The sequence below is a fragment of the Serinus canaria genome, chromosome 19 (genome assembly GCF_022539315.1).
Source record: "Serinus canaria isolate serCan28SL12 chromosome 19, serCan2020, whole genome shotgun sequence".
In the NCBI taxonomy this organism is placed as follows: Eukaryota; Metazoa; Chordata; class Aves; order Passeriformes; family Fringillidae; genus Serinus; species Serinus canaria.
In genome coordinates this window covers 643,554-658,461 of record NC_066332.1, presented here as the reverse complement: position 1 = coordinate 658,461, position 14,908 = coordinate 643,554, and the positions used below count along the sequence as shown (strand labels likewise).

Here is a 14,908-nt window from a genome sequence, read left to right as displayed (position 1 = left end):
CAGGAACTGTTGTGGCAGTTTGGTCTCTGCTGGCTGTGGAGGCTTTGGAGTTTTGGTAGAAAATTCTGCACTTCTGTGCAATTTCCCCCCCATTTGTACTGGATCCCTGACACATCCATGATGTCCAACAACTTAAAACTGCAGAAAGCTTCCCCCAGACTCTGGCCTCACCCTCACACAAAGAACAGGCACTGAGCAGTGGGGCTCCCCCCAGCTCACCCAGATCCTTTCACACACTGCACTAACCCCTGCTGCAGCCTGGTCAAAGCTGTACAATGTGTAGTTCTCAAGGGCTTGCTTTAAATAACTGAAAACTAACTCTCATGGTGTCTTTTTCCCTTCCCTCCCATATTTCTTTGTAGGTTGTAGCTACTGGTGCAATAACGGGCTCCACCTTGCATGCTTCCATGTGTCGTATCCTAACCGGCAACTTGGACAATCACCTTCCATTAAAAAAGCAAAACCAAACCACGAAATTAACCCATGGACATAATCAACACTTTATCCGAGTTCTCCTCTCTGCCTTTCGCTTGGTGTGGGCTGTAGCTTCAATAACCACTCCTGTCTGCGAGACCCTCGTGGCTAACACCGGGCTCCTGTGCCCCCGGCAGCTGAGACTCCTCTGGGCAGGGCACGGGACCCCTCTGCCTGACCAGGTGCACACCAGGGCAGGGTGGCTGTCCTGCCTGCAGCTCAGGGCTGTCCCCAAACTGATGCACCACTGCGTGTCCTGCGAGGCCCCCGAGCCCCTTCGGGGCTGTGTCCTTAGAGCTGCAGCTCTGTGCCTGCAGGTGACAGGGACACTGTCACAGCACTTGCACTGCAAACCAGCAGGAGCTGAGGCCAGGCTGGTTCTCCCTCAGACGCAGAGCCAGCACTGCAGCCAGGGTCAGTTCTTGAGTGGAAAGAAGGATGGTCCTTGCTCTGCTTGGAGCAGCTGAGGGTCCTTTGCCCACTGAGAACCAGGCTGGGGCACTGTCTGGGGCAGGTCCGCGTGGGTCAGCTGGCATCAGCTACAAAGCTGTGTTGAAGAGGAGGAAAGCAAGAGCAGCCTTCAGCTCCTCCCCTTGCAGATCCAGGCCTTGGAATGTTACAGTTTGCTTCTGTTTACATCGCTGGGCAGCAGAAGGACTCAAAGTAGGGCCTTCGCAGAGTCACAGCTACCACAGCAAACATGTGCCTTCTAGAAAAGGTCTGTCTTCACTGGTTTGGAGGGGAGAGGACAGGGACAGAGGAGAGCACACACCAAGGCGGTTTCTGCTGCTTGAGGACAAGCTCCCACATCATTCCCGGAGCCTCCTCAGGAAAGCTCTGAGCAGAAAGTGCTTCTGGCTCTACCAACAGTGTGAGAGACCCCTTTATGTTTGTAGAGCCTGGGGAGGAGCAAATGGGTTTGGGTTTGTTCTGTTGGGGTTTCGTAGCCCGTTCATGTACCTTGTCAAAACTCCCCTTTCTCTTACAAAGAAAATTCTGTCAGATTTTCCTTCTCTTCTACTTCACGAGAAGCAAGTGCCCACTGAAAACCAGTGTCAGGCTTCTACCCACGGTAGAGACCTGGGAAAACTTCCTGCTCCTCCCCCTTGGGCAAATCAGATTGTGCAGTTTCTTCCCACTGATAATGCCTGCATGAATGACTTCATGTGTTTGCTGCTGAATTACTTGAGCATCTCTTGGGTGAGCTGAAGTGATGCGAGAGAACCAAACTCATTGCAGCTCCTGTGATAGGGCAGTAGCTTTGTAAGATGAATCATCAGTAACTGTTTCCCCCTCCCTTCTCCTCTCCCTCCCCACTCTCTGCAGCATTAACAGTAGCAAAGTTGTCCTGCGTTTTGAAAGATTTGGCTTGGGAATCCTGGAGCCGAGTAACCCAAAGCTATAGCCCGGTGTCATTGTGACCATGCTGGCTGCCTGCTCCCACACAGCACCAGAAACCCTCCCTGGCTGCTCCACGCCGAGGCTGAAGGACCATCAGCTCAGCCCCGTGTCCTGCCTGAGCACCAGCAGCTATTTAACAATGTTTACATGATACTTTTGTGTGAACTCTATTTTTTTAAACATAATAAACAGTGAATCGAGTTGAACTACAGCCATTCTCAAGTAGCACTGAGAAAGAGCTGAGCTGTTCCTGGTTCCTCCTTGTGTCCGTGGTCAGTAGGAGCCACTCTCTGCCCTCAGAGCGGGGTGCTGGCAGTGGAACAGCGACGTGGCTCCTGCAGGTGTTTCCCTCCAGAGGCCAGCTCTCTCCTGAAGGCAGAGCCCAGCCTGCTGGGCTGGATTGCCCAAAGCACCCACTGTTCCAGCAGGCTGCTCCAGCTCTGGGTCAGAGCTGCTGCAGGTAGTGTCTGGCCGTGGGGGCTGGCTCTCAGTTACTGACTCAAGTGCTCTTCTCCACAGAACTCACACTAAAACCTGCTCCTTCTCATACAATCCCAGAGGAATTAAGAACTGCTGGCCTTAAAAAATAAACTCATGACTTGTCACAGCTCTGCACAGGGACCAAATCCTTCTTTTGAAGTTCAGACACAAGTTTGAGTTGAGGGAAAAGCAAGAGAAACAGGACAAGGGAAAAGCTGTCCCTAAATAATGCATTAACTAAGGCCTCGATGCACAGAGCTTCAGAGGCCCTGCACACACACAGTGGTGCCACTGCCTACAGCTGGCCACGACTGAGCCTGCAAGTTCTTTGTTTGAGAAACATAGGACCAAAGCAGTTGCTTTGAGGAAAAAAACCTTTAAGAATAACAAATCTTGTAACCAAGAAGGCAATAGCTGAGCCTGGAAGTTCTGCCTGATCCCAGCACCTCAAAGTTGTTTCAGAGGTTAGGTTTAAAAACAAATCCCACCCCCTCCTCCAGTGCACAGTGTGGAGGTTATGGAGGTGACAGCAAGTGACCACACTGAGGTGAAAGATGCGTCATCCACCTTGGAAATCAATTGCAGGCCCCGTACCAGAGGCTCCCCTTTCCCATCCCTGAGGCTCAGGGGGAGCTCCCAGATCTCTGAGCAGGAAAAGCACCAGCCCTCAGTTTGGCTGCCTTGTGTGAGGAACTAAGTGGCACAAAACCTGAGTTCTGTTGAGCAGAGAGCCTCAGTCCCGTGTGCAGGTCCATTGTAGCTTCTTACAAGTGCTGACAAAGACTTTTTAAATGTGTCTCAGCTCAAAAAGAGAAATGGGTTTGGCATGGCCAGGCACTGCAGTGCTGTCCTGATCCCTGGACCCGTCGGGCTCTGCTGTTCTCACTAATGGGGCGTCAGCAGCCTGAAGCAGAAGTTGTTTTCCCCGAAGTGCTGGCTAATAAGGAGCAGCACAACACAAACCCAAAGCAGGGAAGAAAGGTGCTGCCCCTTGGCTGGAACCCGCTGTGGGCTTCCCGCCTTAGGGAGGGAAGGGCAGGAGCTGCTGCAGGCCCTTAGCTCAGTCGGTGTCGAGGGCAGCAGCAGCGTCAGGGTGCTCCTCACTCGGTTTTTGGGTGCATAAAGCAGGCCCTGAGAGCTGGGACACCAGAATATTCTGTGTGGGATCAGTGGCCTGGCTCCTTGCAGCCCCAGACTGACCCTGGTCCCTCCTGTGCAGGTCAGGCCCTGTCTGTGGAGCCCTTGGTGTCCTGCCCTGCCCCGGTCAGGGTGCTGGACGCTGTGGGATGTGCCCAGTCCTGGCACAGGGGCTTGTTCACAGCCTGCCCTTAACGGGGGACTGGGATCCAACCTGACCTGGGTGCTGTGTGGGACACCCCTAAACTGCCCTTGAACACAAAGCTCATCCTCTGCCCCAGTGCAGCCAGAGGAGAGGCTGACAGTGTCTCTGGGGTGCTTTTAGTTTTGGTCAGCCTCTGAGGGGTGGTTTTTATTTTGGTCAGCCGGGGCACCCAGGTGAGCCCAGCAGGGCTCTGGGCTCAGAGCTTGGGGCCATGGAGCTGCCCCAGCCCTGCACACCAAGCTGTCCCTGGGTTGTGTTTGTGTCACACGTCCTGCCCCGTGGAGCTGTCAATGTGACAATGCTGTGCAATGCTGCTACAGGAGCCACATGTCAGTAGTGAATGTAAATGGTTGTTACATGGTGAACATGGACACGTTTTCTTTTCAAATGTGATGTAAACTTTGTACAGTACAAATTTTTTTTTATATTTTCTATGAACTGAGTGTCTTCCAGAATTGCTATTAAATTAATTAAAAATTGTTAGAATTAACAACAGTTTCTGTATTAGTTTATGCAACCAGAAAAAAAAAGAAAAAAAAGAAAAAGAAAAAAAAAAAGAGTGCACTCTATGCTACTGGAATTCTGGATATGTAGGAATCTTTTCAGTGAATAAATCTTCAGTCTGGATAAAGCAAGTGTTACTGAGTCCTGGTTTGACCTCTCCCTCCCACTGACTTGTAGCGGAACCAGAACAGGAGCAGACTCCCATGGAGACCTCCCAGCACAGCAGCTCCTCCACCCCCTCTGCTCCCTGCCCATTCCCTGAGGGACACCAGGTGATCTCCCCCTGCACAAGTCCCTTGCAGTTACCAAAGTATTCCCTCCCAGATACGATGAGTCACATTATTAAATGGGTAATACAACCACCATGGAGTTTTCTCGAAGCACTGAACTGTTTAAGGTGCTGCTTCCCTCCCAAAAGCAGCACTTGAGGCCATTCTGGGACCCCCAGCACCTTCTCTGTCCTTTGCTCAAGGTCCTGCCACCACCTGCCACCTGCAGAGTGGGGCAGAGCTCTGCCAGACAGACCCGGCTCTCCGCACTGGAGGGCAATTACCAAGTGTTAATTAATCGCAGGAAGGTTCTGCTGCTGCCAGCAGCTTTGTGCCATCCTGCCAGGGCATCATAAAAGCACAGTTTTACATCTCACCCATCTTATCTACATCTCACATGCAACAATAAAAAGTTTAAGATAAGTTGAGCTTTGTTGTCTTTTATAAAGAATAAGAAATAATAAATTTAATTCTCAATTATACTTGTAGGGCAGAGGTGTTTCATTTAACAAACCAAACCACACCAACTCCAGTCCCCTAGCACAGAGGCTCTGCCCTGGCTGTGACTGGAGAAGTTTGATGTTTCCCTGCTCAGAGTTGTACCCCAGAACTGCCCCAGGAGGCACCAACATCGGGGTCCCTCTGCCCTGGGAGAGCCACAGCAAACAGGAACAGGAGCAGCCAGCACACACCCCCCCAAGAGGGACAAACCCAGCACAAAGGGAGCATTTCCAGCCCCTGCCAGCTGCACTGCAGCACTCAATGGCATTCAAAACCCCCACACCCTACAGGAACATTTCGCCAGCCAAGCAAAAAGCTCAACAGCAAAACATCCCAGAGCAGCCACAGCAAAGGAGACACCAAATAACAACTCAGAAAGCACAGCTCAGGCTACACCTGTGGCCTCAGCCTCAGACTTGCTCCTCCCAGCCAAGGCAGCAGCCCTGGCTCCCAGCAGGGCTACTGGGGCAGGCAGAACCCCTGTGCACATGTACCAATGTACACTTGGTATTGTAGCATTACCAAAACAACAAGGAGAAGAAAAAGCCTTTCACCTACCTGGCCTCACTGTCTCCAGGGCCCAGAGCTCCACAGCCTTGCACATCACCCCAACACAAGCAGCATCTGCCAGACCCTGCCCCACAGATCTTTGCTGTCCCTTGTGAGCCTCTGGTGTCCCTAACGAGCCTCTGGTGTCCCTAACGAGCCTCAGGTGTCCCTAATGAGCCTCAGGTGGTCCTAATGAGCCTCAGGTGTCCCTAACGAGCCTCAGGTGGTCCTAACAAGCCCCAGGTGGTCCTAACTGAGCCTTAACCATCCCCCAGCCCCTGGCTGGCCCCACCAGCCCCCAGCTTTCCTGCATTTCCCTGATGCAGGGCCCGACCCTCTCTCACCTCCCTGCACTCGTGGACTGTGTCCACACATTCCCTGCCTTTCCCTTCAGTCAGTAGTTTTATGAAAATGAGGCTCCAAGGATACCCCGATGTCAGGCTGCTCCCCAAGCTCAGGAATGCACCCTGTGCACTCAGGAGTGGAGGGCTGCCAGCCCAGGCTGTCCCAGCTGCCCCAGCTCAGCCCTGCTCCTGGGGGTTTTACCAGCACCCAAAACCAGGTACAGAATGAGGCTAAGGGCAAGCTCTGTCAGCACCTCAGTGCCCTGGCACACAGCCTGTTCTGGAGGCTGCATTCCCTTAAAGCCATATAAATTTGGCTCAGATGTCAAAGAAACAAGGCCCTAATTGCTTCGGAAAGTGTTAATCTGTAACTCAGCAACCCAGGCCAGTTGCAGGTCCTATGGCTAAGGGCTGTCCTGAGGCACTGTAACACACTGTTCACACATAGCACTGCTGACTTTAGAGTCTCAACTCTGCCTTCATCAATTCCAGCTCCTGGAGACCAGGGATGGCAGGAAAATCTCACCTTTTTAATATGCTCATATAGCCCTGGTAATTTCAGAGAAAGAGTATTTCTGATGTAACTGCAACACCTAGAAAGAGCCCAAGTCCAAATACAATGATGGCAGTTTCAAGCCTCTCTCACACCCTGGTGCAAACTCACACTTGCCTGGCAGTAACAAAAATGCAAAACTGCTGATAGGCAGACTGTAACTGCTGGAGATGCCCTCAGCTCAGGGAGGAGCATTGGCTGGAGGCAAACCCACCTCACCACGGCCTGAGAGCTGTTTGTTACCTCTGCCTTTGCAGGCTGGAGCCAAGAGCAAGAGAAGGTTCACTGATGCACACGCTTTGTGTGAGTATAAAGATAGATTTTATTACAAACAAATCAAGTAAACCAGAGCATAGCATTCAAATGTACAAAGTGCTTTGGGATTTTTGGAACCTTCCTGCTGTAGGCTCTGTAACAACAACAGCTGATGTTCATGTACCTGAGTCCCACAAAGCAGAATCCCCACTGCTACCTGCTCAGCAGACACATCTGAGGTGGATGCAGCAGGTGGTGCCACTTGGGGACCAGCACATTATTATTTCATTGGCCAGACAACTACCAGCAACACAACCATGCATTCACTTGCTTTCAAGTGAAGATAATATGCAAGTAAACCAATCTGATATAAATAAGGTCACAAACATAAACAGTACATTTAAAAAAAATACTTCAGCTCCAGTTAACTTAGTACAAAACTGTAGATTTTCCTTGTATGTATAAAAAACACCAGATTACACTAGCATAGATGGTATTAAAAAATAATTTGCACTCTCACTATTAAGGTAATGTATTAAAATGTCAGAATAAATAGCAATAAAAGTTAAATTTAGTATTACTTAATTAAGGCTGAAGTTTAAGAGTCAAATCCTACAATTCTATACCCATGCATGATTGAACAAGTATAAGAAGGAGGATTTGACTCTTTCTTTTTTGAAAGTAACAACAAATGTGCAAGTATTGTCTAAAACACAAGTGGATTTGTTCTTCAGCTGGTGGGTTGCAAAGCTCTTTTGACTTCATGTGGGAACACAGCCCCAAATATATCTTCATGGTATCGCTTTTGGCTCTGCAAAAAGAAAGGACACCCACAAGATGAATGAAATGCTGCCAGCTACTCCTTATCCATCAGTTCAGTAACTAAAAGGCCTTTTGCATTTGTAGCACTGGTTCTGTGATTGTAGACTTTTGTTACTGCCAGTGAAAGGGAGCTCCCTGAATCCGGGGCACAAACGCACCAGGATGAGTTCTGATAACAAGAGGGTCTGAAAAATCAGCAGCCCAGGCACTGCGTTCTTAGTGATGGGCCAACAAAATTCCTGAACTCACTTTTCCTCTGTTGCTACAATAAAACCTCAAATTCCTAGTGTTCCCAACACCCTGCAAAGCTGATCCCCAGGACTTCCCGTGTAAGGGCAGAGTCCCTCTCTCACCCTGACCGAACAGAAGCTGTGCTGGCAGCCCGGGGGCACCAAGCTGCTCGCTCAGAGCCCGGTCCCGGTGCGTGCACACACAGGAGCTCACGGCAGGCACAGCACCTGAGCCTGGCTGTGTTCCACCCGCGGGAGGGAATGGCCTGTGATGAGAGCTACCTTGAGCTGCTGGAAGTACTCGTTGGCCTGCTGCTGGCTGAGGCGCAGGGCCCGGGCGAGCAGCGCCCGCAGCGCCGCGGCCACGTCCCGCGCCATGCGCACATCCCCGCACACGTACACGTGGCCCTGCTGCCCGTGCAGCACCTCGCACACGCGGGCCTCCAGCTGTTCCTGCAGGATGTCCTGGACATAGACCTGGGAACACAAAACCCGTCAGCACACCAAGCTTCTGAAATGCTGCTGTGGCTGCTGGCTCTCCGGCGTCCATCGTGGGGCTGTGCGCTGAGTGCCCTGTCTGTCCCAGCTCTGTCCTGCACCGCAGCAAAGGTGAAAAATGTCTTCAGGTTGCCCTTCACAAGCCCAGATTTGGAAGCTGGGCCTGTCTCTTGATCAAATTTGAGCAGAAAAAAACTCTTCTACATGCCAAAGTCTCCTAACTGCCAGGACAGCTAAAAAGAGGACAACTTTTCTGTTCTGTTTTTTCCCAGTCAAGATTCTTCTACATAAAATTAATTTCCATGGTCACTGTGTCATTGAAATGGGGAAAAATGGCCAGTGCCAACTCATTTCTAACTCATGGGCTAATCAAATCCTGCAAAATACAAGGTTTCTGAAAATGTTCCAGTTCTGGTTCCAAAGGCTGTTTGCACTGGATATGCCTATGGCAGTGAGGTGTTATATTTATAACAATTTATAGCACAGTTTGCTTCTGCTGGAGTGCACCGGGAGATTTTCCTTCATTTGAAGAATCTCAAACCTGCTCACAATACACTGAAGCAAAATGCTAACATTTTTTTAAGAGCAAACAGAGTCCATATCTTAACTAGAGGGATGATTCTGAAGGAGTTAACCCTTAAAGAACAAAGGAACCAGCCTTACTTTCTTTTGGCCAGGCAGTCTGGAGTAAGCTGTGTAGACATCTCTCAGGACTCCCCTCCTCTTCATCTCCTCAGTCTCCTCCCTGTAGATGTGATCCAGGTCTGGCTGCCGGCAGCCGAACAGCAAGGTCATGTCCCCTCCTCTGAGCCCTGAAACCCACGTGGGACAGTGGCAGTCTGAGTGCCTGGGCAGCCACTGGCACACAGGACTGGCACACAGGCTGTGCCCTCCAAGTCCCCAAAGGACCCTGCCCACGGGAATGGTCCCCGGGGGATGGACTGGCTGTGCCAGTGCAGTGCCCGATGAGCCTGGGGTGCTGATCCCCGCAGGGGCTCTGGGCTGATGTTTGTGGGTGTCTGTGGCTGCAGAGCCCTTGGGTGTCTGCAGGACGGGGGGTGTCCCTGAGCCAGCCCTGCCCCAGGTCCCTGCAGGTACCTCTGTGCTCCAGGTCATAGAGGCGCTGCAGCCAGAAGCTCCTGAAGGGAGCAATGCCCGTGCCCGAGCCGATCAGAATGCAGGGCTTGGCTGGCTCCTCTGGGAGGTGGAACTCGTTAGCACTAAAAGGCAAGAATATGTTAATTAGGTAACTGGCTTCTGACTGAAACTCATGTTCAGTTGCTTGAGCAGTTCAGCCCAAGTCCCCACTGTGAAAGCAGCAGTGGGGCTGAACTGGGTGCTCCTTGTTCCCTCCCCTTTCCTTGCTCTGCAGTGGAGAATGGGGTCATAGGAATAGAATTATTTCAGAATTTTCTAATGATTTGTAATTTTACTAAACATAAGGCATGGTAAAAGATCTAATCTCTGGAAGGCAGGGAATTCCCTTTCTTCTCAGACACAGCTGTTCCAACTTCAACTCATCAACCATTTGAAAATATCCAAAGGATAACCCACTAAAGAAGCTGAACTACGAGCTGCTCTTATTTGTTTAATTTTCTTTACCTGCGGATGAAGCAGGGAACGGTTTCATTGAGCTCTATTGTGTTCAGCCATGTGCTGCAGACTCCATGGTGCAAAGGCCCTTCTCCATCTAAAAGCAGAGCAAGGCAAAACACCTCTGATAGCACCCAAAAGCCTCTGTTTTTTAAAAAAGCACACTTTATACTTAAAATTATAGCTTTAAAATAAATGTATGTCTAATAATGATTCATAAAACATGGGTACACTGATGGTGGTGCAGAATTTTAGCAAATCTTGGCCCAGGAGGAGCACCTGCCCTGCAGCTACTATTCTGCAGGTATGACAACACAATTTTTTTATTAGAGATATGCTTCATGATGTATGGCAGACAGGTATTTTTTCCTGAACCACAATGTAGTCTAAATACTATTTAATTAGGAGAGAGATGAAAACAACAGTTCATTACCTCTTGTCCTGTAGTTTACAACTGCAACTGTCAGATGAATCTCTTTGGCTGTCATGTCACAGGAGGAGCTGACAGAATAGTACCTGGGCTTCAGCAGTGGCAGCTGAGTCAGCAAGAAAGCTGTGGAGACCTCAGCAGAGGAGAATTCCTCCAGGACCTCCAGGAGGTTCGGGCTGTTGTAAAACTTCCATTTGTTGTATTCCTCTGTGCTCTAAAAGCCAAAGGGCATCACAACAACATTACCAGGTCATGCTGAGTTCAGGAGAGCAGGTGTATTTGAAACATCACTTATAAATAAGATTCCTGCTTTACATTCAAATAAATATTCAGGTAAATCAACAAAGAGTTCTCACAACTTTGCCAGGACCAATACTGGGGTTTCCTAAGAAATAATTGAATTTGAAGACAGAAGTTCAGAATCCCACTACAATGTTCTCAGACACCTGCTCTCTCAGTGAGGATGCAGAAACTGAAGTACAATTAATTTCTCAGCTCCCTGTCATGGCACATCCATGAAATTGAGTGGTCCCAGGTCCTGACCCCTCCCGAGCCTCTCTGAACCTGGTAGGACGAGCCAGCATTCACCACACCTTACTTAAAGCCACATCCCTCTGACTCTCAGGGTAGCAAATTCTCTGACAAAAACATCTACCAGCTCCCCTGCAGCTCCTCCACACACAAAGTGTAAGGTCTTCAGGGATGTGCAAGAGAAGCAGGCAGGCAAGTGACCCACCCAGAACCACACAGGAAACACCAGATGCTGGCTCCCACACCCAAGCTGAGCCTCGGACCCCTCCTTCTCTCACTGTGGCTGACTTTCTAAGACCACAGAATATGAAACAGAGGCACAAAAATCCATCACTACAAAAAATTCTTAAACTTCTGCTACAGAGTCAAAGGGCATCACAGGGCCCAGTGGACAGTAGTGCAAACAAAAGTCCAGCCCTAAGGCTCACCTGACACAGCACCTCCAGCCTCTGCTTGTCTCCTTCTGCTGTCACCAGCCGGGAGAGTTTTTTTAGCAGTTGTTGGGAGGGTGGAGTAGTGATATCAAGCAAGTATGTCAAAGCCTCGGGTAGTGTGCAGGCTGGAATCTTTTTGTTTCTTGCCCAGTACCCACCTAGAAATGAGGGAAAGAAAACGACCCTTGGCAACACCTGTGGTATTTGACAGCTGCAGAGCTTTGCAAAACTCAGTGTCCTTCAAAATACCCCTTCAGGTGAGGGTGCAGCAGGTCTAGACCACAGGGCCCTTCTGAAAGAGGTTATTGTGAGGTTTTGAACATTTTGTAAGGGGAGGATCTGACACAGAAAACTTCATGACAACAAAGGCACAATCTTTCATTTGGGGAAACCATCTTTCTGTGTTCCAGAATCCTGTGATTGTTCCTGCTAATATGGGAAAGATGTTCAGGACATTTATGTCTATTTTAGAACTTTTACATGTAGCAATAAGCAAACTGCTGATCAATTTAATTGCAGTCAATGGCCAATTCAGCAACTGAATTACAGTGTCACCTTGGGTACCTCTGCAAACCCTGGTGAAGTCATAGTTTTTCCAGAAAGGGCAAAATCAGAACCAAGAATTATGAGAATAACTAAAAAGCAGCAACAAAATCCTACTGAGACTTGAGAAAAGGATCATAGAATCAAACTCAGTCAGCAAAAATTCTTAGGAATTTTAAAGGAATCTGTCCAACATCCTCTGTTGTTTTGTCTAAAGAGACCCAACTTACCATCAATGCAGGTTTCAAGCCTGATAGTCTGATCAGCTGGAGGGGCATCCTTGACACGTGCAATGATGCCTTGGACTAATTCTGCCTGGTTGCCTGGGAAAATCCCAATGTGCTCCCCAGGAAGGTAGTGCACTTCCTGGTTAGTCTCACAGTGAAGTTTAACCAGAATGGTGACACGACTGCATAGCAAAGAAAGAGAAATGAGACAGATCTTGTTACACTGACAGGATTTCCCTTGGATTGCACAGGAAAGGAACAAATCTGCAGTTGCACTTGGCAAGGACTCCCTTGAGTTCATTACCAAATACCAGACCAGCTTAGGGCTTCACAGAGACTTAAACAAATCAGAGTCCAGGCATGTGAAGTACTTGTATCCAAACAAACTAGGTGCTGAAGTTCTGCCTGCCATGTCCAGTACAGAATAAACATGCCTGGAATCAGCCAGTGGAAGTGCTGCCCCACTGCAGACTGCACAGCTCACGTGCTTCGGCTGAGGACAGTACAAAAATCCAATATCTTTTGTAATAATCTCGGGAGAAGATGTTTATAACCAGGCACTCCAGATGTTTAAGATTTTAGTAAAATGTAGTATTGCAATATTCAAAAGAATGAGGCAGCATACCTGGACCTCGAACTTTGAAGATTCTGCCTGAATTTCAGCTTCATGGGAATTACATCCTTGGCATGAATGTTTGCAAGAGCTGGTGGGAAAAGAAGATATGACTCTTGGTAACTCTGTGATGAGGTTTGTTTAAAATGCCTTCAAACAATATGCAGAGGAGAACTGAACCACACCTGCCCTGGAAGGTGACCAACCACCAGTCAGTTGTGTGTACCCCATTCCCTGACTAAAAGCAGTTCATCTCAGCTTTTGTTCCTCTGGGGCTGTACAAATGTGTGATAGTTCCAGTGTTACTGTGCTGGAAAAGATAACTTACGCAATGTAAACCAGTGTCTTTTTAAATCTGACCATGTACTTCATTATCTGCATTCTACCATCCAGCAGGGCCAAGAGCATTTCTGAGAAACCTTCACAGTGCAGCCCCTCTGAAGCAGCAAAGGCAGAGGGAGGGAAGGTGGTAGCAATACCTTTAGCCAGGTCCATGGGCTGGGAGTCATGCACTACTCTGTAATTGGTAGGGTCCCAGCTTTCCTCAGAGGTGTAGATCTTAGGTAGCTGAATACTGTGTCTCCCACGGACATTAAAAATGTCACAGGCAGCCTAGATAAAAAAAAAAAAAACAAAAAAAAAGACTATTCACAGTAAAAAAATATTCTTAGTGTTGTCATAATCCTAATAAGGAGCTATCAGTTTCACAGATTGCTGGTTTTTAGTGCCTCTAGTGTGTGGGTTCAGTGAGTTCAGTAAGGTTCCACTTCTGTAGCAGTACAGCCAAAAAGGATCTACTGCAAAATATGTTTGATGCTACACTCATTCATACTGAGCATTCCATTATTCAAAAGGGCCCACACAATTTTGTGTGGATATTAAAAAGTAATATAAAAGGGACCCAGTTCCCCAGTTCCCTCTCCTTGTTAGGCAAGCAGTAGAGAAGAGGGGAGTTCCAAAGTTAGGTATCAATTCAGTTTGGTTTCCTTCATTTTCCCTCATTTTTATGGGAACTGAACTAAAATGAATGGATGAGTGACTAGAATATGAGATGTATTTCTGTATTCACCTTGAAAGCACTGACTGCCCAGCTGCAGAAAGCTTCTTCTTGCCCATTGAGCTCATCCCCTTCACCCACTGGAGTGAGCTGGGAAGCCCCGAGTTGGGTCAGTTTTTGGTCAATGGCATGAGCAAAGGCACAGAATTCTGGGTACATGCTGGACCCCAGACCAAACACAGCATACCTGCAGGAGATGAAAAGAAGATTGCTGTGTTATTGCTGTGTTATGCTATATGAAGTGCTAAAGGACTCAATCACATGCAAACCAAACAACAAAGTACTTTTACCTAATTTTATTTCTCAGCAGTTTCAGTCTGAGCAAGGAGTCCTTCAAGGCCTGCATAAAATACATAAAATACTTAAGGTTAGAAAAATACTCTGATTTAAGACAGAATACTCTGATCTGAAACCTGATCCATGTGTTACTGAGGGACATGAGAGAAATGAAAAGTTTTTGTCTTTGGTCTTTGAGCTGAGTCTCATACACACTTCAGAGGTGAACATTACCTTTCCATTACCTGGAGAATCTCCATTTCCAAAAGTGCTAGTAACCACTAAAAGAAGTGTTTCTTTTTCCAGGTCACAAATATTGTACTCATCCATGCACAGGATCTGGAAGGAATAAAGCTCATGAGACATTGCTAGCAGACATAAGAACTAGCCTTAGATATCTCAGATGACTGCTGACCAAACTCACACGGCATTATGCTAAAGGATGACAAAGTCAAAGTTCTAGTCCAACTCGTATTTACAGAACGTTCCAAACACAGGTTTGGAGAATGGAAAAGCCTGCAGAAGCCAAACTCGTGTCTCCATGATGTGTGGCTGATTTGTACTGCTCACCTTGGTGCTGAAGGCACAGCTGAACAGGCTGCACAGGTTGTTGGCGAGTGTCTCTGACTTGCCCGTCTCTGTCGCGTAGATCACGGTGACCTTGGCCCTGGTGGCCACTGCCCCTCGCATGAGCGAGGATGCAAAGAGCACAGCCCTGGGGAAAGAACAATCACACACAACTTTTAATGGAGATGCACCAATTCGGGTTGATTCACAAACAAGCTAGGAAAGACTGAGCTTGAGCATGGCTTTTCTTTGGAAGATGGCTCAGAAGCAACACACTCTAGATAGGCCTGAGCAAGAACCTTAGATGGGAATGTTACCTCCATGTGGACAGGTAAGGCTATGATACAAACCACTCAAGTGGTCCTTACTGCAATAATGTTTTTTAAAGAACTAGAGCAGAAACATTACAAGAATA

At 48.4% G+C, this 14,908-nt stretch overlaps 2 protein-coding genes across 7 annotated transcripts in view; one reads left to right on the top strand and one right to left on the bottom strand.

The window, feature by feature from the left end:
- KSR1 (kinase suppressor of ras 1) overlaps positions 1-2,086 on the top strand; it is a 45,974-nt gene extending 43,888 nt beyond the window's left edge. For both annotated transcript variants that reach the window (XM_030231819.2, XM_050981844.1), the window contains one exon: positions 1,801-2,086. In XM_030231819.2, coding sequence (XP_030087679.2) covers positions 1,801-1,879 — 79 coding nt within the window. In that variant the 3' untranslated portion in view covers positions 1,880-2,086. The remainder of the gene's footprint in view (positions 1-1,800) is intronic.
- A 4,258-nt stretch (positions 2,087-6,344) lies between these two features.
- Positions 6,345-14,908, bottom strand: part of NOS2 (nitric oxide synthase 2) — a 29,262-nt gene continuing 20,698 nt past the window's right edge. For 4 of the 5 annotated variants that reach the window (XM_050981734.1, XM_050981736.1, XM_050981735.1 and 1 more), the window contains 14 exons: positions 14,497-14,641; positions 14,161-14,265; positions 13,941-13,990; positions 13,663-13,837; positions 13,073-13,205; positions 12,606-12,684; positions 11,984-12,162; positions 11,205-11,368; positions 10,249-10,459; positions 9,825-9,912; positions 9,321-9,442; positions 8,886-9,034; positions 8,007-8,201; positions 6,346-7,483 (listed from right to left, as the gene is read on the bottom strand). In XM_050981734.1, coding sequence (XP_050837691.1) covers positions 7,403-7,483; positions 8,007-8,201; positions 8,886-9,034; positions 9,321-9,442; positions 9,825-9,912; positions 10,249-10,459; positions 11,205-11,368; positions 11,984-12,162; positions 12,606-12,684; positions 13,073-13,205; positions 13,663-13,837; positions 13,941-13,990; positions 14,161-14,265; positions 14,497-14,641 — 1,876 coding nt within the window. In that variant the 3' untranslated portion in view covers positions 6,346-7,402. Of the gene's footprint in view, positions 7,484-8,006; positions 8,202-8,885; positions 9,035-9,320; positions 9,443-9,824; positions 9,913-10,248; positions 10,460-11,204; positions 11,369-11,983; positions 12,163-12,605; positions 12,685-13,072; positions 13,206-13,662; positions 13,838-13,940; positions 13,991-14,160; positions 14,266-14,496; positions 14,642-14,908 lie in introns of all 5 variants that reach the window. The other variant, XM_050981738.1, reaches the window with a different exon arrangement.